The sequence below is a fragment of the Argentina anserina genome, chromosome 1, assembly GCF_933775445.1.
Source record: "Argentina anserina chromosome 1, drPotAnse1.1, whole genome shotgun sequence".
Classification (NCBI taxonomy): Eukaryota; Viridiplantae; Streptophyta; class Magnoliopsida; order Rosales; family Rosaceae; genus Argentina; species Argentina anserina.
This window is the reverse complement of record NC_065872.1, coordinates 7784758-7809348: the sequence shown is the minus strand read 5'-3', so window position 1 is coordinate 7809348 and position 24591 is coordinate 7784758. Positions and strand designations below refer to the sequence as shown.

The following is a 24591-nucleotide window of genomic DNA, read 5'->3' as shown; positions in this document are numbered from 1 at the left end:
TTCTTCACTCATTTCAGTAGTACTTTGTCTAGATATTGCATTGTAAATTAAGCTATGAGATGTAAACATGTCGTTTGTTATATGTTAATGAGAGGAACAATGCGATTACCTGCTAATACTTTACAATAGTCTCAACCGTTCATAACATTGTTGTTTAATTTCTTGTGTCAATTGACAGGGTTGTTCGGACTTGAGAAAAGGAATGAAAATAAGTGTCGGAGAAGACATAATTGACAGAATCAGCAACTTGCCGGATGATATTATTGTCATCATATTGTCTGGCTTGCCGGTAAAGGATGCAAGCTACTAGTGTTCTTTCTAAGAGGTGGCGTCATACATGGACGAACATCACCACTCTCGACTTTGATGATGAGAAAAATCTACGCAGATTGTATGAGCTGAGCAGAATTTGTCCAGAGGGGAAGGAGTTGAAGAAGGTTAGGTATGTTGATTGGGTGGACGATGTGTTTCCAACACATAGAGCCCCATACATTGAGCGATTCAGGGTTTCTTTTGATATTGGTCCGAGAAAGTCCATTGATGAATGGATTCAATTTGCAATGAAAAGAGGAGTTCAAATACTTGAGTTGGACTTCTTAGAACGTCCTGCTTACAGTCGATCCAGTACACCCGTGCGCTATTCACTTAGCCAAAATGTTTTTGGTATCGAAAAAGGTTATGGATTGAATCCCTCGTGTTCTGATATACCAAGTGACCATATTGGGTTTAAGTCGCTAAAAGTTCTTGATTTGCAATCAGTTGATGTCACTGGAAATGTTATTGAGGACCTCTTGTCTAACTTTCAAGTTCTTGAGAGACTTTCTGTGTCTGATTCCTCGAAGCTGGTTGACCTAAGAATTATCAATCCCTCAACTTCATTGAAGTACTTAATGATACAGAGGTGTTACAAGATTAGAAGAATTGAGATTTATAATGCAAATCTTGTTTCATTCGTTTACGACACAGGCAAAGCATTCATTTATGACCCAGTTGAGATAGACTTGGTTCTTAAGAGCCTACCGCTTCTTGTTGAGGTATCCCTTGGTGCAATCCATTCGATAGATTTCGCAGAGGTTGCCCCTCAGATTTGCTGCCTTTCACAACTAGAGACTCTCAAACTGAGTAATTTGAGCCTGGTTAGTAATACTTATCATATGTGACTTTAATTTCAGCTCTATTCTTTTGGGATTATCTGTGTCTCACTCTTTTGTTTTTCAGAGCTACAATATTTCCAACATTAACCAATCTCAAGCATTTGGAATTGGCCGTGAAAGAGTATTGGTGTTACGACCCCAAAATTTCGAGTATAAAACTCGAATTTCGACGTCATGAAAAACTCTAAAATAATCTCAATAAATCGAAATCGTTTTAATGTCACAGTAGATCATTACTGAATTCACAATACAACTCAGATAAACTAATTATTACAAACCAAATTTATAATTCAACATTACATCAAATAGAAATGTAATAATCCCCACCAATTCTCACACAAATCCACACAAACTCTCACCACAAGATGGAAAATGAACGACTTCGAATCTTCAGAGTTGTCCTTCGATTTCCACTAATCGACACCTGCGGAATTATCTCATACACCATCGAATAGGTGCACCAGGATTGTAAACACAAACCCGGTAAACTTTACAGCTCGTATGAGTAAAATAACAAATACCCCTCGCATATCAATATATACGAAAATCCACAAATCAACAAATATAAATGCATTCATGACTAATTAGACGGCCCATCTGGTTGTCTAATAATGTGAAAATATATGAACTCATGAGAATTGGGCAACCCCTCTGTTTACCCAAATGCATTTATAATACGGGTACTCATGAGCGCTGGTACACCTCTGTTACCCCTTATTTAGTACACCGCTGACATTGGACAACCATCTGTCATCCAATATCAAAAATATATGGGTACTCATAAGCCGATAACACATCTGTTACCTCATATGCAGTACCCCAGCAGACAGACTAAAGCTCTAACTGTATCGTAACTTTCGCCCGGCCAAAGGCTAGGTTCCGACATGCCAAACACGTCCGAAGACATAAACTCGTCTGAAGACAAAAACACGTCCGAAGACATAAAACTCGTCCGAAGACATAAACTCGTCCGAAGAAATAAACATGTTTTAACAAACTCAATGTTAAAACCACGTATAATAAGCATCACGTTATATTGTACAATCAAATCAAAATGCTCAATATATATATCTCATCATCAAAATGATCTTATTCACAATGAAATCCTAACAGTATATAATATAGCAAACTATATATATGTACCTATTTATCATTTATACAAATATATATTCCACTATATCATATACATGTCATATTTCATTCTTTAAAATTATGCATAAATCATGAATTACCGCAAGGGTAGATTCATAATGTGAGATTTTACTCACCTTATAATCTCGAGCGTAATTTCACAATTTCGAATGAAATTTTTTTTTTAAATTATCGATCACCTTGAAAAGATAAGAAAAGAATTTAGAATCGTTACGTAAACCTTAAATGCCGAAACAGTAATATTATTTTACTGTTCAGAAATTTCTGGTTTTACGAAATTACTGTTCACGTATTTACTCTTCATGTATTACTATACAAATACATATTAATTACGTATTTATGTACGCATACATACTATTTACGTATTCATGTACGTATAAATACTATTCAAAGTAAATACTGTTTCAGTAAATAATAATTACCGATTTACCATTCCGAAATTACTTTTACATTTACTCAATGTAATTTACATTTAACACATGTAAAATAAATTTACATTTATCGTACGCAAATCACTTTTATATTTACCGCACGTAAAAATATATCTACAAATTTACTATTTCGGAAACACTGTTCACGTGCCGCCGCACGTGGCGGCGCTTGGGGTACACGCGCCACCCTCCGGCGACCGCGCGTGGGGCCCACACGCCGAGCCTAAGGCCGGCGCGTAGCACACTACCGCCGCCCCATTTCTCTTCCTTTCTCCTCCCTCTTCTCCTCCACGGCCTCACGCCGCCTCCTACCCCCTCCACGCACCCACACGCGCCGCCTAAGGCGGCGGTAACCCCTCCTCCTCCAATCTCCTCTAAACCTCCACCAATCCATCCAAAAACAACCCAAAATCATAAAACAACCATCACAACATCCAATTAGATAGAAACCTCACCTATTCCCGGCCTTAGGAGAGTTCGGACCGACTGTGCTCGGTTTCCGTGAGTTGCGTCGAGGCTTCACGGCGCCGTTGGAGACCGTGCCTTGCTCGGAGGGAGGTTGTGTCAAGCTGCTGAAGACCTTGGAGCCGGCGGTGAGGGCGACGTCGGCCGGAGGGTGGTGGATCGACGGTGAGAATTTTCTGAGGAGGGAGAGAGCGATTTCGGGGAGAGAGAAAAGAGGGAGGCAGAGAGAGAGGAGAGAGATAGAGAGGGATTTCCACAAATGGAAACCCTAAACAGAAAAAGTCATTTTTATACTAGTTTCCAAAATCAGAAACTAACTTCCGACGTTAATAATGTTCACGTCAGACGTCCGATTTGAACATGTGATGCGTTCACGAACTCGTATCGACGAGTTCTACAACTTCCGTGAAGGAAGTTTTCACAAACGTGCGATGAAATAAAAGTCAATACTCATGTAGCGGAAACGTAACGTTTTTATAAATAAACGTTCCGATAACGTTTCTGTTTTCGATTTCTGACGTCGCAAGGCGACACAAACACGATCAATGAGTTTCATAATTTTTATAAATTTAAAACAATCCAATAATCGTTCAGGAAAAAAAATCGGGTTATTACAATTGGAGAAGCGACGACGACGAGGATGCCGCTCGCGACTCCTTGAGCCGCAACAGTAGCTTGACGATGAGGACGTCGTCCGCCATCGCAGCCCTTGTCCACTCGTCATTCGCCGCTGCCCTCTGCCCTCAGCCGTCTCCTCTGGTCTTCAGTGGTCCCTCTGCCCGGCACGTTCGACGTCGCACTCTTCTCAACTCTGACGCCACCTCCGACGACGCCCACTCCTCTTCGGCCGTTTTTTAGCTCTGCTCTCCAGTGGTCCCTCTACCCGGCACATCCGATGTCGTGCTCTCCTCAACTTCGATGCCACCTCCGACGACGCCCACTCCTCTCTGGCCGTTTTTTTAGCTCTTTCGGCGAATTTCCACCCCGACCGGCCAGCCTTAATTCGACCCGACCCGGTCTGACCCGAATTCTGTGGTCTTGGTTGTCAGTGTAGGTTCACCGACAGTGCAGGTGCACCCAAGACATGTTCAAATCTATTTTTTATTTTGTGTTTCCGCTGCATCAATCTTGAGTTTTTGCTTTTCAATGGGTTCTGGAGACGACACATAGAGTTTTCAGATCAATAATATTTCGCAATTTGAAGTATCTGTTAAGAGTTGTGAAAGTGGTTCTTTTGGGGGTACCAAACTCAATGAGACCAATTTCTGTAAATGGAAGAGAATTATGGCCGCTCATCTTCGACGCATGCACAAGATGGGGCATGTAACCTGTTAACGTAGTGATTACCAGATGGGTGGCTGATCACACGGTTAGCTATTAGTGAGTGTTAGTTTGACACAAGAAGTATAATGGTTCACCTCCCTCTCTTGGGGTAGGCTACGTCCACTTGAATCCACTAGTATAAGTAAATAGCCTTGAGTTATACAAGTAGTGATCCCTCTCTAAGTGGGATGATGGGTTCCTTTTATAAGTGAGGGAACCCCTCTCATTTACATATTCTTCAATGTGGGACAAGTGCCCCTCTAGGCTTACTATGGAGTCATCTTGATGAGGTCGGAAAGGTGACTTCCCGGTGGTGTCTTGGTGAGTTCCGACTATCATTGGAAAGCTTGTATGACGAGGTACGCTATGAATATCATGGTTGAGCCACATAGTGACTTGTAGATCCGCCTAGAGAGTGATGCTTATGCTCGGTGGCATGCCATACTAGCTCTGTGCTAGTAGGGGTGCCAACATAACCAAAGTAACTACGGCTCCTAGTGAAGATGATATTGTTGCCTACACTAAGTGGGCCGACGACGATGGTCATGTCATGTCAGTCTTGTGGAAAGCTATGAATGACGAGATCGTTGATCTGGTGGAGACATGTACCACTGCGCGGGCAATATGGTAAACACTAGAAGGCTTATATACTAATGACTCTGATTTCATACAGGTTCATGAGTTAATGTGCACAGTTTGGCGATTCAGCAAGATGGGCAACCAGTAGTGTAATATTTCACCAAACTGAAAAAAATTTGGGCTGAGATTGATATGAAACGTCCTTGCATGATCAAGAATCAGGAGGATATTGTTTGGTAACAAAAAAAGAAGGAGCTTGAGCGAGTTCACCATTTTCTAAAAGGTCTTGATGCAAAGCATAACAGTGCGAAAGAGGAATTGCTCAGAAAGACCGAACCCCCTAGCCTAATTATAGCTTTCACATATATCCGTAAGGATGAATCTCAACAGAAGAGTCTTCATCAGACACAAGTTAAAGTTTCTAGCTTTACTGTTCGTGCTAGATCTCCAGCACCACCCCTTCAGCAGGCCACTTCAGCTCCCCTTCACCACCACCAGGCTTCGGGAATCAGCCACACCCTCATTGCTCTTATTGTTGTGATACTAACCATTCTCGTGCGACCTGTTGGAAGCTGTATCCACATCTTCGGCCTAAGAGGCCTACTTATCGTCCCAAGGCGAAAGCAGCGATTCAATTCGTCCATGAACCAGATATCTATGGTGTGGTTTGACATGATCATCATACAACAGGAGGAGCAATACCTACCGCATCCATAGCTGGTGGTGGCAAAATTAGTATGGTTTTAAATATTTCTAACTTTGTTGGTTTTGATACATGGATTATTGATTCCGGTGCGTCTGATCATATGACTTATGACCAATCTTATTTTACCGTATTGTCTCCTCCACCAGTACCCTATGTTACTAATGCTAATGGTAAGATCTTCCCCGTATTAGGGAAATGGTCAGTTCGTCTTACTCCCACAATAGAGCTTCACAATGTGTTATATGTACCTGCTTTATCTCATCATTTGATCTATGTTTCCCAATTGAACACTGATGCTCAGTGCTCTGTGACATTTTTTCCTATGTATGTGATATTTCAGGATCTTCTCACCGGGGAGTTAATTGGTCGGGGGTATCTAAGGGGCCGGTTGTTTCATCTGGATCAGACATATGCGGGGGAGAAACCAGGGGCACAGTCTCGGACCGCTTTAATCTCCACTATTGACAAGCTAAGTGAAGTTTGGTTATGGCGTCATCGCTTAGGGCATCCATCTTTTAGTATTATGAAATAATCTATGCCTACTTTGTTTATTAGTGTGGATGAGTCACTTTACGTTGTGAGACATGTGTTTTGGGCAAGAGTCATCGATCTACTTATTCCCATAGTACTTCTAATAAATGTATTCTTCCTTTTGAATGAATTCATTCTGATGTTTGGGGACCCTCCAAAGAGTATACTGTGTCGGGGATGCGGTATTATGTGTCATTTATTGATAATTGCACCCGTTTTTCATGGATTGTTCTTCTCAAAACTAAAGATGAGGTCTTTCTGGCTTTTCAAGCCTTCTATACCACTGTCCGCACACAATATAATGCTACAATTCGAGTTCTTCGTTCTGATAATGGGGGAGGGAATATGTGAATCATGTCTTTTAGAAGTTCTTTAACACACATAAAATTATTCATCAAACAACGTGTCCTTACACACCTGAGCAGAATGGCGTTTCTAAAAGGAAAAATCGTTATTTACTTGATATGGCTCGGTGTATTCTTTTTAGTGCCCATATGCCTAAATACATTTGGGGTGATGATGTCATAACTTCTGCCCACCTCATTAATCGTCTTCCATCTCGTGTCCTTCATGGAAAAGTTTCATATGAGGTGCTTGCATCTCATGTCTCATTACCTTCTTTTCATACTCTTCATGCCTGTGTTTTCGATTGTGTTACTTTTATCCATCTTCCATAACATCAGAGGTCTAAGTTAGATGTCCGGACAGTTAAATGTGTGTTTGTTGGATATGGAGGACATCAACCAGTGCTATCATCCACCTATCATGAAGTACTATGTCACTATGGATGTTACTTTTTTTTAGGACATGAGCTATTTTACCTCTTCTGATACTGCTCTTCAGGGGGATGATTCATATTTTGAAGAGTTGTATCATGGAGAGGGGGAGACAAGTGAGCCAGTACATATGGTGACAGGTTCCGTTGAGATTACCAATGTGTCAGCTGCACAGGCACCACCGAATGATTCCGGTGTAGTCACTCCAGAGATTCAGGAACTAGAAGATGACAACACAATTGCCCTTCATGTCTCCCGTACTGTTGTTTATCCACATGACCAATGCTCTCCTGGTACAGAAGATCACTCATATGAGGTTAGTCATTCTATTGGAACTAATACTAGTGAGGCTAATATTAGACACTGTCTTGCCAAATAGGTCTACTCGGGATCAGCCAACAAAAAAAAATGAACATACCCTTCAGGCTAAAGCAAAGTATCATGTGGCAAATTTTATATCTACCAAAAGATTGTCTAAGTCATATGAGTCTTTTGTGAATCAAATATCTACTGTATCAATACCTAACAAAGTGCAGGATGCATTGGGAGATCCAAAATGGAGGAAAACAATGGAGGAAGAGATAGAAGCATTACAAAAGAACAATACTTGGGAGCTTTTATCTCCACCACATGGCAAGAAGGCAGTGGGATGTCATTGGGTGTTTACAGTGAAGCATAATCCAGATGGGTCAGTGAGCCGGTATAAAGCACGCCTAGTAGCAAAGGGGTTCACCCAGACATATGTCATAGATTATGATGAGACATTAGCACTTGTTGCAAAGATAAAACACTATTCGGGTATTGCTCTCTTTTACTACTAGTTTAAACTGGTCACTTAGACAGTTTGATGTTAAGAATTCATTCCTTCATTTCCTTCATGGAGAACTAACAGAGAAAGTGTACATGGATCTTCCGCCTGGATATGTGGCCGCTTCTCTAAGTAACTTTGTATGCAGATTGAGAAAGTCTCTGTATGGTCTTAAACAGTCACCTCGTACTTGGTTTGGAAGATTCTCACAATTCATGAGGAAAATTGGCTACAGACAGAGTAATTTAGACCACATGTTATTTCTCAAACATCAACAAGGGAAGGTAACAGTCTTAATTATATAGGTTGATGATATGATAGTTACTGGGAATGATACTGTTGAGGTGGATAGATTACAGAAACAGCTAGCCACAGAGTTTGAGATGAAGGACCTAGGTACACTCAAATACTTCTTGGGCATTAAGGTAGCCTGGGGAAGTGATGGTATCTATATGTGTCAGAGGAAGTACATCTTTGATCTACTAACGGAGACATGTATGTTGGATTGCACTCCCATTAATACTCCTATTGAGCAGAACCATCAATTAGCAGAGTATATAGATCAAGTGCCTACTGAAAAAAGTCGTTATCAGAGGCTAGTTTGACGTCTGATCTATTTATCACATACCAGACCAGATGTTGCGTATGCAGTAAGTGTAGTGAGTCAGTTCATGCATAATCCCAGTGTGGACCACATTGATGCTGTTGTAAGGATTTTAAAGTACTTGAAGTCAGCTCTAGGGAGAGAAGTAATGTTCTCTAATCACAATAATATCCTTGAGGTTTGTGGCTTCACAGATGCAGACTGGGCTGAAAATATTACAGATCGGAGATCCACATCATGGTACTTTACCTTTATTGGGGATAATCTTGTTACATGAAAGAGTAAGAAATAAAAAGTGGTAGCTCGATCTAATGCTGAAGCAGAGTACAGAGATATGGCTTAGAGAGTGTGCGAATTGTTATGGCTTGGAAATTTACTACAAGATTTGGATATTAAGCCTAAGTGTGCTATGCAGCTGTACTGTGACAACAAGGCAGCTATTGATATTTCACATAATCTTGTGCAACATGATCGTACAAAACATGTGGAGGTTGATCGTCACTTGATTAAGGAGAAGCTAGACACGAAGATCATTAGTTTTCCTTTTGGTCCTACAGAAAAACAACTTGCCGATATGCTCACAAAAGGAGTGTTTAAGAAAGCGTTTCATGACTCACTTAGCAAGTTTGACATAGTTGATATGTATGCGCTAACTTGAGAGTGAGTGTTAGCGTGAATGACGGAGTAAATCATGGGCGTGATTCAAGGAGCAAATCAACACACAACAATCAATATACAATTTAACTTCTGTCACCGGCGTTACCGCACAAGAGTTGACAGTTTAGCCAAGACGGAAGTGTCTGTCACCGGCATTACCGCTCAAGTGTTGACAGTTTAGCCAAGACGGAGATCAAGCACGAAGCATTGGGCAAAGCTTATTTATCTCCTCTTGATCGGAAGATTGAGAAAAAGTTGCCTGCAAGTGTAGAGTTGTGTGCCTCTAGTTACTACTTAATAGGCCACTAGGAACTACTATGCTTTCATTTTCCAGTCATGGTGTTTCTTTTTCTTTTTTTCAAACAAATATAAACATGGTGTTTGCATTTGATTATGAAAATTTGGTTTGATAAATTTCAAATGGAAGAAACAGGAACGAATAAGTTAATTTAACCACTGCGGTAAATCTGTATGAGTGAAGGCAAGCAGAGCTGCTAATGAACTTGTGAAGTGAAATGCTGGGAAGTTCCGAGTTTCTAATCGCATCTCTTTTCTCAAAACAATTTACTTGAACTTGCGTTTATGTGGTGAGTTTTCATTGCAATTTAGAAATGGATCTACTTGTGAAGTGAAATGCTGAGAATATCAATTGCGCTAAACTTGTGTTTACTCTAGCTAGCAAGTTACAAGGACATACAGTTAGACGTCCTACAGTAAGATGAAATTAAAATACACCTACTACAAGTTTACTATGCAACGTCTTTTTTGAAGGGGTACATCTAATTTATCTTAGATTTACATAATTCAAGCACGTTTTTTTTCGTTTTCCTTCGACTAAACATGAAATGACATATATTTAAATGCGAGAAAGACTTGAGCTCATCGATTTTTTAACGTACATTAGAATGTTTTAGGTCTTACTTCTAATTAGTCTCTTCGAATCACCTTCACGATCTGAAAAACAGAGAATCAAGAACCCAGTCTATTAGAGTAGAAAATTGGGTGTATAATTTTCAGTGACACTACTATATCCCGAGCCACATATCATTACATCTTGAACCATACATAACAGTAGACCATAGTAGATTGTTGTCCCGATTAATACTGCCACTCTATTCCTACCCAGTTTGTGATTTATCTGAAATTAAAACTTCCCTCTTGGAATCAAAATAAATGGGTTTGTATGGTTACAAGTAGAAACTTTTAAATGTGGTCCTCTGGTCGATGCCCCAAATACCCAAAATAGAGTTGACGATGAAAGCACAATAGTGAATCTCTGGAAAGAAGAGGACGACATTGCAGAGGAGAAAGTGTAAAAGTGTGCAAAAGTTTTAAAGCCGCATCCAATGATTTAATGCCAAAGGATTTGATGGGGTCTCCATGGATCATGTCACCCCAAGATCATAAACGAATGGAAATAATTGCGTGATCGGGAAAGGAATCGAAAATGACACAATCACTAATACCATCTTCTTTTCTTCCCCAAGAAATGGAAAGCTTCATCTTTTTGGTCATTGGAATGATTCTTGTTATCCAAACAACAAAATCCATATGTGAATTTTGAGAAAATGATTCTAACGAATTCTCAAAAAATAAAATAAAGAATGATTCCAACGAAATCGATCTTTTCAAAACACTGAATCTCTTCCATTGTGAAAGTAGAATCTGTGCGCTATAGTGTTACACTATGTTATGGTTCCTTCGTCAGTCAATTTTCCAAAGTTTGAATTTTTTTTTATCAACTGAACTTTTATTGAACATGAAACAAGTACAAGAGAGGTTAGATCGATACAGAATATCGGATCAAACCAGATTTCAGACTAGGAATCCATACAAGACAGACAGGAGTAGACAGGCTCCGACCTAGAAAAGAAAAAACAGAAATGAGCGAGATGCACCGAATACCACATAATAGCAACAAACTTATCAGAGCCAGAACAAGGCGTTAACTGTGGATAAAGACTATCTATATGGCATGAACCTCTAAAACTCACAACAAGCCTAAATCCTTCTATACTAGATAGGACCCAACAACTATCCAAGTACAACAGCAAAACAAAAGACGTAAAAACATGCCAAAATTGACACAAAACAGACTAATGGAGCAAAGATCGAGTGCGAAACCGCGCCACACCAGTCGGAAAACATGTATCACATGCCAAAACCAATCACGATCAGAGATCATAACTTGAAAATCGTAGAGCCACGCCATCCAAACATAACAGGAAATCGCACAACTAGCTTGAAGCAAAAGCAAAACATCTCCGCAAAGCAATCGGCAGAAAGCACTGAAGAGTTGGAGAGCAATCGTTCCAAGGATGGGTGTGGGAGAATTCGATGAAGCTTGCATAGACTGGTTCTTAGAGTTGCAAGCCCAATCCATTTGGAGACAGAGGACGTCCACGAAGGACGAGATGATACCCACGGAGAGCGAGAAGTGAAAGAAAAGTAGGAGCCTCTCTCAGACCGAACGCAGCGTTGAGAACCGACGGCGACGACCGAGAGAGAAATGAGGTGTTGGTTGCATCACGTAAGTATTATTATGTGTATTTGTGTGAAGCTACCTACTCCTAATATTAGGAGGTCAAGTTTTAGTATAGAGGGGAAAAGTAAGAGTATCGTACCCAAGAGATTGAGTAACTTCACCCTAACTAGATTACCGCAAATAAAACCTCGAAAACACATGCAAGTCTACCTTTTTACAATTTAGTGGTATAAGTCCTTTGGAAGCCAACACCACCAATTGGTAATATTTATAATGGAGGGTAGTAAAATGATTGTTGAGCTTATTTTAACAAAATGAAGGTAAAATAAAAATAAAGCAACTAAACTAACAAGTGTAGAGAGTATATCAATGAGAGGAGTAGAGGCTTAGGCATATAACCTACCATTACTCATGCACAAATGTAACCCATAATTAATGTGAAACATGTTTGACAAATTTCCTCTAGTGCTTTGGTGAAACTACCAAGAAACCAACTAATCACGCAATTTAACAAAGTCTTTTGGAGCCAACTTAAACCACACAACCTTAGTCCCAATTATATTACCTTATAATACAAGTAAGCTATGTACCACAAGCATAACACCCCCTTAGAGTAATTACACTCATGACACAAGCATTAATTTCAAATTAAAAAATCCAAGCAACTTAATATTTCCCGTAGGAAACATTAAACCACCACCTAAGGGCTACTCATGCTATGGATTCAAGAAGTTGTCAATTTCAAGTTTCCGGTTCATTAGTTTACTAAACATACTCTCTAGGTGACAAAACTAGCTAACACATTTAGTAGCATTAAGTATAGAAGCCAATAGAATCAAACACGTATCAATAAGAAATTAAATGGAGAAAATACATTGTTGCACAAGTGTGGGTAAGGCTAGCCTAGCCTCAACTCCACTACTCACAATACATAGATAAATACATAAAAGCCATCATAGAGTTATACATCATGAAAACAAAGAGTGTGTGAGAAAGAACCACAATACCCATGAGCTTCATAAATGTAAACAAAGGGGATGTAAAGCATCAAAGTATAGTATTTTTGGTTTTCTCAAACCCAAAACACTATACAAATCTACATACACAAAAAGAAGATTAAGAACAAGGCTTTATGAATCTACCATAATTGTGATTGATCAAGAGGTGTAGAATCTTAGGTTTTGGTTATCAACCCAAGATGCTACACCCCTCTCTCTGCACAAACTTGTTGAATTTCAGAGAGCTATGAGACATGAATTCAATGGAAATGTGAATGTGTATATTACAGTTCTATGATTACAAAGCAGCCAGCTGCATATATAGCAGGCAAGGAAGAAAACTAAAAACAAACAATTATAACCTACTTAGCTATTCAAAACTAGGACCAAGACTAAACACCACAGCTTTTTGACTAATCAATACTAGAAGAAATGGGAAAGGAGATCAGGCTGGAGCTTTTTAACTAATCAAATCATAGGCAGTACTAGAAGAAATAGAAAAGGAGATCAGGCTGGAGGCAGAGGTGTGCAAGGAGAGGAGGGAAATTCAACAATCATTAAATGCACTGATTTGAACTCATACGACACAAAAAGGTGCAAACGACCACCTCTTGTACAACTGAGAACGACATGAACCAGGAGAAACGGCAACAGCAACTGTAGAGCTGCATATCAAGACCTGCACTCCTGCATACCCTCTACATAAATTACTCAACTTCAATAAAACTTGATACTTATGAACTAGGACTAAGAAACTAAGCTAAAACTATGAAAAAGATGAAGTTTTGATGAAATTTTTGTGTGGTAAACGAGGTTGCACGAATTTCGGAAGAAAGATGGTATTTAAAGGCCTTAGGGTCATAAATGAAGGGTGGAGATGTAAGATGATGAATGGCTAGATATGATGGACAAAGGTAGAAGCACAAATTGTGGATCTTGTCATTGAAATGGTCATATTCATTTGTCTTCTTCTATTTTGAATTTAAATTTAAATCAAATCCACAATCAATGCTTCATTGACTTATTGACTTCAGCCACCACCATTTCAAGCAACCACTTTCTTATCGCAGGAGTTGGATCAACATTTTCCGGCGTTGACTTTTGTCTTCTTGTGAAATCTCCACATTTGGTCTTTTTGGCTTGAAAGTTTCACCTGAATCCAGAATGTGCGCTAAATCCACTCATTTTAACGTGTTTTCGATCATTTGCACATTTTCCTAGCATGAGTAGGAAACGTAATAAAAAATAGATAAATATACAAAAAAAATAAAACAAAATAATAAGAATAAGACAAACATTAATAGGTTAATATTAATCTAACAGGGGGCCTAACGGTGGAACCTGGTTGGGTTGAGAGAACCTTTTGAAGAGGGTTTCCCTGTGCGGTCAAACTCATGTAGTTTGAAACTTGTTGTCCCAAAATAAATAGAAACCTAGAAGCAATCTGGTGATTGGTGCAAATCAAGAGGTAACTTAGCAATCACTAGAGAAAATGTGCTTCTACAGATTTGGTTCCTATCGACATAAGAAAACTAAAAGTTTAACACAAATTCTAGCATAAAGAACAATACATATAATATATGGCATTGATTGATAGTCATCCTCAATAGTCGATCTTAAAATAAATTTTCGGATGGGCCAAAATTTCCAGGGAGGAAAAAATCAAATTTTGAAACTAAATATTGATTTATACACAAATATATCATAACTAGAGTTCGATTTGTTGTAGGAAAAAATGGAACGGTCTCCTCATCTCATTGATAATCCACTTTATATATGGGTCAGGATTGCAATAGAAATAAATGGTAATTAAGGCTACATAATAGTGATTGGTTCGTTACATTCGTTGACCATAAACATCATTAACTCATTCCGTTATTTACTTTAACGAATGCACACTAATGGTGTTTATCCTTCAACACTCTCTCTTGTGCCGAGTTGAAGATATAATGGTGCATAAGGTGTTGCCTCATTAAAAACCTTACCAAGTAACAAAACCCAATGTGAGAAAATAAAACCTTGGTCGAAGGGGAAAAGAGCACAACGCAGCTATGACATTTGAGATTAAAATATATGTGTTAGATTCCTCCTGATGTCTGTACCTCCACCTGATCTTTACATTAATCTTGGGAGCTTTGATAACTTTTGCATATTTACTTTAAGCATATTTGGCGACAACGTAGATAGTGTTCATCGTTACCATGTCATATTCTCTTTTCTGTATAAGCCTAAACTTTTAGGTATTGTTGTTGCATGAGCGCTCAGCTGTACAATGAATGAGAGGTCGAGTCAAATATATTGTGTTAAGTAAAATAATGTGTCTTTGCACTTATATAGGGAATCTCATTTCCATCACTTATTCGTCATCTTTCAATTAGACGAAAATAGATCTATTTTTAAAGACTTCGACTGATCATGGGAGTTATAGAAGCCTCATTTTTAACTTTTAGAGTGCTTAAAGCCGATTGATGGTTTAATAATCAATATTACAGTCCTCAAGATCTATTTTAAGATTGTGTCTTCCCAAGGATTTTTTTCATTCTCGACTTAAGATTTATAATGGCAATATCTTTTTAGTTCATCAAAAGACTCTACAAATCCATATTGAATTCGCAATGACATTACATCTTATCCCTATTCATAATCAAGTATCTTACTTCGTGAACGTTTCAATTTCTTTTGTAACGATACCTGGTCTAGAAGCATTTATTGGATGGAAAAAGTATGTTCTATGACTTTCATGTATATCTCTTAATATCGATCCCCATAGAGATACATTATTTTATCATAAGTTGCATTTGTCAGTTTTTCGGAAACTACAAACTGATGAGATAGTGGAGTGTAATGATATCCAATACGAGAATATCTCTTTGTGGTCGATTACAAAAGAATATTTCCTCGTAGTCAATTCCAGTGCGTTTGTGAGACCTTGTGCCATAAGGTGAGTCTATACTCTTAATTCTCATACGCATCCTAACAAAGATATATGATAGGGTTTACACTTGCGGTGTCAGCTTCACCTGCCCAAATACCTATATATTTGTTAGTGAACTTTAGTTCATGCTGGATCGCTTCTTTCCGTTGGGGCCAAAATTACTACGTTGCTATTTCTCAACGAAATATGGTTCGATATCAAAACTCAATATCATACATCCTCATGTGGTTTATATTTGTAGAGATCTCTATATATTCAAGGATTTGTTCTAACATTTGAGGCGTCCCCCAGTGATAACCAAAATCCAGGAATTCTCATGAGGCAGATTTGAGATTATGGATCAATGGATCCAATTGTGCCAAACTCGCTCTCTTCCTTTAATCAAGTATATATCGAACATAAAGTGGTCTCCCCTATTCCTTAGAGATCCACGGCCTATGACACCATTTATGCCACTTTATAATGTCAACATGCCACCATCTATGGCGGCAACGCAATGCCCAATTCCTTTGGGTGGCGTTATGTCCTCTTCTTAAGACATTGAACATTGCAAGCATATTTGCAGCTAATATATGTGATCTCATCACTTTGTGCAATAGTGGGGATCAAGATGAGACACAGTGGGGACAAACCACGACAATTCATGTCGTTCCACTTGAACATTCTTTATTCTTATCTCTCCCTAACGACGAGAAGATTGTTTCATCAAAGTGATATTCCACATATCTAGCGGAAAAAGAGATCGCTTGTCAAGGTTACAATATAGTGGACTATATGGATACTCGTCTCCAATAAGGACATTTATTCACATTAATTAGCTTCATCATTATGCAATGTGGCGTCGCAATTTGGCACATAGGTTAATTGGGTTGGACTCAAGGATTGTAGATCCGTGTCAATCCTGGCGAGCTCAAATATTTCAATCCTTTGATATTTTTGATTGTAAGTTCGTTTACAATGATGATGATGATGTGCAAGCAAACATGAATAAGAGGTATTTGCAAAAATTACATTACGCTAAACGGAAACATTGGTGCACATCACCACTATTAAGACTATTAATGTAGTCGATTTCCTGAGACCAATTGAGTTTGTATTTAATATAAATAACATTTTTTTTAGTAGTGAATTGTGTGATGACACATGATCAACGTGTTGACACATCAACCAATCCCATAAAGTATTTAAGGTGTCCGCAAATTAGTTGAATCAATACACATAATTTTCATTGGATTCAATATACTGTATGAAGATAATGAGAATGCATGTGTCATTTGCATAAGATGGTCTCAATCCTTATTTTATTTCTTTAGTGGATAGGCTTTGAATGATTACCTCTACATAAATAATCATAATGGACATAAGAAGCATAATACAAAGTTAGTGCATATACTTATGCATCAAACATTTCACAATTTAACCTCAAGGGAGGCTATGAAATATGGGGATGAAATAACTTCTTCAATTGCTCCATAAAATTATATTTCTAGGATTTTTACAGTTCTTTGTTTCTTTTGTTCTTGCTTCTATTTATCCAAAACATAAGTGTTTATATGTAATTTCTTAAATATACATATACATATATCACAACTCGGAGTCCCAATGAATTGTGTCAAAGCCCATATATGTCAAGGTCCCAAAATTTATTTTCTTTTGACATGAGGGAATTCAATTTAGCAGTTGCATATATACTTGCTAAATGGACATATACACTTCTCTAATACTCAGTTACATCCGCAGTCATTAGAGATAATGTAAATGAAGTCAATTGTAATCTCACTTATTCATTTCACATGAAAAAGTCGTTGACATAAAAACATTTAAAAGTGTATAACAGTTCGATTGTCTCTTATTGGCTATTGTTACATAAAGTGTCAATGGACATAGTTGTGGCATAAAATTGAATTTAAACTCAATTTCTTTATAGTAAATTGATAGAATCGTGAAACAATATGCTCATCCAATAAGGTATGTACTTTGTGAATCCCAAAGGATTAGAAATTACTGATCTTTATTACTATTATTAGATTTAATCACGTATATAGTACTATTATTCTTAAGTACTACTGTTTTTGGGAATCACATGATGCATTTTTTTGCATTCAGGTATTCATGTCATACTAATATTTTGTGAAGTTGTTTTACTTTATGCGGTACTTCGCAAAGTCAAAATATTAAAAATCGAACCCTAAAATCGAACCACATATATCTCGATTAATATTCAAATATTCTCAATTCATTGAGAAAAATTCATAACTTTGGTTGTATGTCAACGATTCCATCAATGTCTTGTCCAATCTAAAAATACTTCAATATCGAAGTCTAATGAAATTTTAGGCATATATAATAGTCATTGTAATTATATCTTGAAAAATTAGTGCCAAATTGTAATTGAAGTCTGAAACATTTTGAATTGACCTAGATTTGTGTCACTCTTAAAAATGAGGAGTTTTCTCCTTGTAGTGAGATATTGAATATACTTTTTCAAATTGTCATACTTTTATTATTCTATACTCATTTTGTAAGAATGCATTTCATTGCTCATGTCATATCCACTATGCATTTTTCAAATGGTACATTGTTATCAAATGTCATTGATTTATATGAACCTACATGTTCATAATATTTGCCCATTGCTTTAGGGTTATTATTTCTTTATTATCCATAATTCATTATGAACAAATTTCTTTATCTTGAAAGACATTTCTTTATCATTTAAGATTTTTAAATATGCTTCCAAGTTACATGCATGAAAACATGTTTGCATAATTCGATCATGGTTGGGCCTTGGTTGGCTTGTAGGGGAGGTTGATACTCAAATTCGTTAGAGTCCAATATATGTCGTGCTGGTTTAACCATTTGCATGTAAGTTTGTCATATAAACTACATATTAAGCGATTCTTGATCTCGTGATTTCATATTACTCGTCACATGGTTATGAATAAATCACATGAAAAAAAAAAACAACAATATTTTACATGATTAGTCACTTTAATCATATGTAATGAAATTGCATTTGATTTTTATTTACCTTATTCAATAAAGGTAATAAAGTAAAGTAAAGTTGATTGCACATTTACCATTTACGCAGTAGTTGTTAAATTGAGATCAGTAATAGTAATAGTAAATATGATTCACTGAGCGGTAAAAATAACAAAAGAGGTAATTTTTAACAAGCAGAGGTAAAAACCTCTTTTTTCATGGGTCGGGTCGGGTCGACGGATTCGGTTTAGGAGTTGCCTGGTCGAGGTCTGCAACCGCAGATATGAGTAAAGCGTTAAATAACTTTCTGTAACTGTGGTTTTTTTTCACGTTCGATTGAATCATCGCAATTCTCGCATTAATTGTCACAAAGTAAGTGTTACGTTACATACAAAACAATTAAAATTATATAATTAGGTCACATTTAATCAGATTTAATTTAATTTACCATAAATAGTAAATCATGGCACTGTGAAATAGTAAATTATACATACTACACTAGGATTAACCTTTTGGTAATTCTGAGAATTACCTGCAAATTATTTTTACCGAAAAAATTTACCATTATGTAAAATTATTTTTTTTCGTGGTCAAGCAGGTGCTCGGGGCATCTCCTCGAGTTCGACGGATTCCAATCAATCAAACTGCAGCCGCCGATTTGGGCTAGAACACGATCGTTTTGAAGCGTCGATCTAGGCTAGAGGCGGTCGGCGGCGATCTAAGAAGCCTAGAATGGGTCTGATGTGCACGGAGGCTGCCGGCGTCGAGATCTACACACATGGCTAGGCTGAGGATCGTCGGGGAAAGGAGGTGTCGATGCTCCGAGTCCAAGGTTGCCATCACTATGGGTTCTGCGATGATTTGTCAAGGCCTCGGCAGCGCTGAGTTGTCTGCCTTGGTTGCGTGAACGCCGATCTGGATACGATCGGAGTTAGGGTGGCGTTGGGAAGGTTCCGCAACCGCATATTTGTGTAGGGCATCATCGGCGCGCCGGCTGGAAGAGAGACGTGTGGGTGGTGAGTTGTCGTTCCAGGCAGAGACACTTTGGAGCAGCCGAAGAAGGTAAGCGACGCTGGCAAGGATTAGATGAAGAAGGAGGTGGGTGCCCAGATAAGAAATATGGGTGTTCCAAGGTATAAATGATTTCTGCCTTTTCTTTTTGTCTTCTTCTACGATTTTTCTTTTGGCTAAAAAAAAATTCAAATCTAAAATAAAAATGCTGATAACATGTTGTAGGAAAAAAATGGAAGAGTCTCCTCATCTCATTGATAATCCATTTTATATATGGGTCAGGATTACAATAGAATTAAATGGTAATTATAATGATAATTAAGGCTACATAATGGTGATTGGTCCGTTACATCCGTTGACCATAAACGCATTAACTCATTCTGTTATTTACTTTAACGAAGGCACACTAATTGTGTTTTTTCTTCAACACAATTATATATAATTATACTATAATCATAATAATTATATCATAATTATATAATAATTAAAATGGTTATTTTCACTTGCCGTAGGGTGCACAGCCCCGTCTGGCCTCCATTGAATTCCACCACTGGTTGTCCTACTATTTCTATATACCACAATCAAGTCCTTAATGCAGTTTGATTATCTACTTACTTATAAGTCGAGTTTTGTTAACAATTTATGGTATGATTGATCTACTAATTACTGGTAACTTTTGTTCAAAGTATGATTCTATGTCACATTTTTTTTGTTTGAACTCTTTGGCTCCTTTTTGTCATCATCTCCGTTGTCATTGCGACATTGTCACCAACAAATTACCAATGAAGCTAGCTAATCTCTGCGATAGCTAGTGTCACACGTACGTACACGTGAACTTATCTAAAAATAGTTCTAGCCTCCTCTTGCTGAGAATTCTTCCCTCCACTGGGTGGAGGTTCACTACATGACATGGCTACACAACAACCATGTGTTTCAGTGTTTGACTTAGTCAAAAATAACTCATTGTTTCTCCTTTAACGTTTTTTTTTAAAAAAAAAAAAGAGTGTGAAAAGGGTAAAACATAAGAAGGTAGAAAAGAAGGGGTAAAGTACTCAATTGAGATCCAATCCTCCAAGACCTCCACCTTGTTTCTCCTTCTAGTCCTCCCAGTGGCCTTCCCAGTCGTGCTTCGCTCCAGCGCCGCCACAGCCTCCCCATGCCACCATCCCATCGAATTTAACTCACTTCCAAAGCTGCCGACAACAATTCCTAGACCCAACTATGCCTCACTATCCTAATTTCTCTCCTTCTTCCAACCCAACAAGGCTGATAAATCTCAATCCCAAATCCTAATCCACAAAATTAAAATCCTAGACCTTGCCATAAATCCCCAAAAATATTGAGAGGAGTCAATAATCGGAGGGAAGAAAGTCAAGAAACCATCTTTACAAGGCTATTTGCCGGTGAAGTTGAAAGGGCCGCGCCGGTGAGTAATATGGCAGATTCAAAGATGCTGCCTAGGCCATGTTCTATTTGGACGACGAGTGTGAGGGAGATCGGCAACGGGTGGCGGCAATGGTGATGCTGGTCGATGAGGAGTTTGTTACAAGGGGTGGGGATGGTGTAAAAGGAGAGTTGAGCTCGGGGTAGAGTAAGGAGAGAGAGAGAGATGATAATAATCTTATTCATTGATTACAGAAAAAAGATAATGAGAACCCTGCGAACATGCAATAACTTTTCAGCTCGGCCAATTCAACCCAATCTTTTATTGATATTAATCTTATTCATTAGGATTGGGTTTTGGAATTAAGTTTCTATTTATTACTATTTTAAAATATAAACTTTTGGATTATTTTAAACATAACAAAATTAAATCGATGATCTAATTGTGCACATGAATCTCAATGACTTAAAAATAATTTTTAAAGCAATGAAATAATTTTGTTTTGGATATTTATGCCCGTGTAACACGAATGTAATTAAAATGTACTATGAGACAAAGAGTTGACCGAAAAGTTGTAAACCCAAACAACGTAAAAAAATGAAATTATAACTAAACACATATTTATGTGTAGCGATCGCATCCTACTGTCGATTTTCCGAAGATCAGTTCTTATATACAGCTGCCCGTAAGGGAGATAGTGAGCTACATATGGTGTACCGTGTCGATTGAGATTCATACATTGTCAAAAGTTTGTGAATTTTCTACCCTAGTCATATTTTATTATAGCGATGACATCCTATGGTTGGGTTTTCAAATTAATATTCTCTCAGTACATTTGGTGTTGAAACGAACTACATATAACATGAGACGCAAGTTATACTACATTATAGGCACGTTGTGATTTCATGTGACTGATACTCGATGGATCAAAATGCAACCTTAAATGTGACTGCAACATTGAAATATGGCCATAGTACGCAATTCACTAATTTTCGTTGTCTTTTGAGACTCGATCCACACGGTTAAACATGTTGAACCAACTACGTCCCTGAGGGAGCCATGTCTCCCAATGAAAGATGTATCCGGCCATATTTTTACATATATGCGTAGCATCTTACTACGAGATAGTGTCAATTTTTAGAGATTTTTCCAGACATCATAGCTAGTTTCCATGAATTTTGGAAGATTTCTAAATATTAAAAAAATTAATTTAAAGTCCAATTTTGGACACATGACACGGTGGAAATGTGACACATGTCCACTTATTTTTATTTTTACTTTTCTCAAGTGATTTTAAGAATTCTAAAAGTTTTTAAAACTAGCTCTAGTGCTTAAAAAATCCCCAACAATTATTGCACTCTCACATCGATGCGCTCTACGTAGCGATATAAATGTTTTTAGATATTTATGTCCGCATTACACAACTAGCATTAAGTAGGTATTATGACACAAATGGTTGACCAAGTGGATCAAGACCTAAACGACATCGAATAAAGATGAAATTTTAACCGGATACATATTTCCATGTAGTGATCACGTCATACGGTCAGTTTTTCCAAGTCATTTCCTATATACAGCTGCCCATAGGGAGGTAGTGTCTTACATATGGTTTAAGGCGTTGATTGAGACTCAAACGTTAGTGAAAGTATGTGAATTTTCTGCAATAGTCATATTTCACTACTGTGATGGCATCCTATGGTTGGATTTTCAAATTAATATCTCCACAATATAGTTGGTGTTGAAATGAACACATTTGCATATAACATAAGACACAAGTTATACCACATTAGTATGTACATTGCGAGTCATGTGATTGATACTCTGGCGAATGGAAATGTGATCGTTAGATGTAATCTTGACATGGTCATAGTAAGAAATTCACTCATTTTCGTCATCTTTTGAGAGTCGATCCACGCGGTTAAATATGTGTAACCAACTACTTTCTTACGGGAGGCATGTCTCCCACTAAAAGATGTCTCCAAATTTTTACATAGGTACGTAGAGTGTGTTATCGTGAGATGGTGATAATTTTTGAAGACTTTTTCGAGCGTCGTAACTATTTTCTAAAAATTTCTGAAGGTTTCAAATAATTAAAAATTAATTTAAAGTCCAAATATGGACACATGGCGATGTAGTAATGCGACACCTGCCCACATATTTTTATTTTGACATTTTAAAGTGATGTTTGAACTTCAAAAAACGTTTAAAACTAGCTCTTGTGCCTGAAAATATGTCCAAAAATTATTGCGTTCTCATATTGATGTGTTCTACACGGCCATCTAAATTTTTTTGGATCTTTATGTCAGCGTAACATGGCTAGCGTTTAGGAGGAATTAGAACAAAAATGGTTAACCAAGTAGATAGAGACCTAAACGACATTGAAAAAAGGTGTAATTTTAATCAGACATATATTTCCATGTTGTGATCACATCCTACGGTCGGTCTTCCCAAGATTATTTCATATATACGGCTACCCTTGGGGAGGTAGCGTCTTATATATGGTTTGATATGTTGATCAAGACTTAAAAATATGTGAATTTTTTGCAATAGCCATATTTCATTATAGTAATGGCATCCTACCGTCGTTTTTAAAATTACTATCCCCTCAATACAGTTGGTGTTGAAACAAACCATTTGGATATAACATGAGAAATAAGTTATACCAAATTAGTACAACCGAGCTAGAAAACTCAAGAAAATACTTTCATGATGATGGATCTCCAATTTAAAGGTATATTAATAAAATAAGCATCGCGACTAATTCATGATAAGTTTTTGAAAAAAATTCGGGAATCAGGCTAATATAATTTGTGATAAACCTCGTCCATGTATCGATGTGCTTTTATTATACTTTTATTATTTTAATTTTAATTTAAACTCTTTGGTTTAGGGCTTAAACTTAAGTTTGACCATTTGAGTCTTACTTATTTTCATCAATATTTGCGTCTTGGTCACGAGGTAGAACTCATATATTCCTACCTTAAAATGGACAACTATAACTTGTTGTGATAAATATGTAATTTGTATATGGATGAATTATTATGAGAACATTAATAAATGTTGGGAATTTTTTTTTCTAACACGTCTATTTTTTACTGATTTTTACAAAATTTTAGAACTTGAAAAAAAATTGCCAAATTAAAACACTTTCACGGTAATTTACTTTATCCGCACATATTAATTTTAAGATAATGTTAACCGTGCAACACCACGGTCTTAAGAAAATACAAAAATCTAGGGGCCCAAGTCAAGAAATTAATAGACAAAAAGAAATAAAAAAATTGCAGTAAGCCTCTTGTGAGGTAGGAAAATAAGAAATTTGCCTTTTCTTCAACCTCAATTGAAGAACTAAAGCCAATTAAGCCATACAATATAACACATATTCATCCATGGCTCCGTAAAATTGTTTTCCTGGGTTTTATAACAATGCTAATGCTCCACACATTCAAGATCGATTATTCCAAAATCAATAAATGGGAACAAAATTGGATAAATTTGGATTGCCATTTATCATGGCATATGCTTGGATAATTCAATTACTTGAATCATGTACCAGTTAAAATTGAAATCGGCTGGGGAGGAAGGGAAGGAAAGGGAAGAGCGAGCTAGA

General features: G+C 37.4%; 1 protein-coding gene across 1 annotated transcript; it reads left to right on the top strand.

The window, feature by feature from the left end:
- The first annotated feature begins 296 nt into the window (after positions 1-296).
- LOC126800978 (putative F-box protein At3g58860) lies at positions 297-1332 on the top strand. Its single transcript, XM_050528412.1, has 2 exons — positions 297-1136; positions 1219-1332. The coding sequence occupies exons 1-2, from the start codon at positions 297-299 to the stop codon at positions 1330-1332; spliced, it is 954 nt and encodes a 317-aa protein (XP_050384369.1).
- The last annotated feature ends 23259 nt before the right edge of the window (positions 1333-24591 follow it).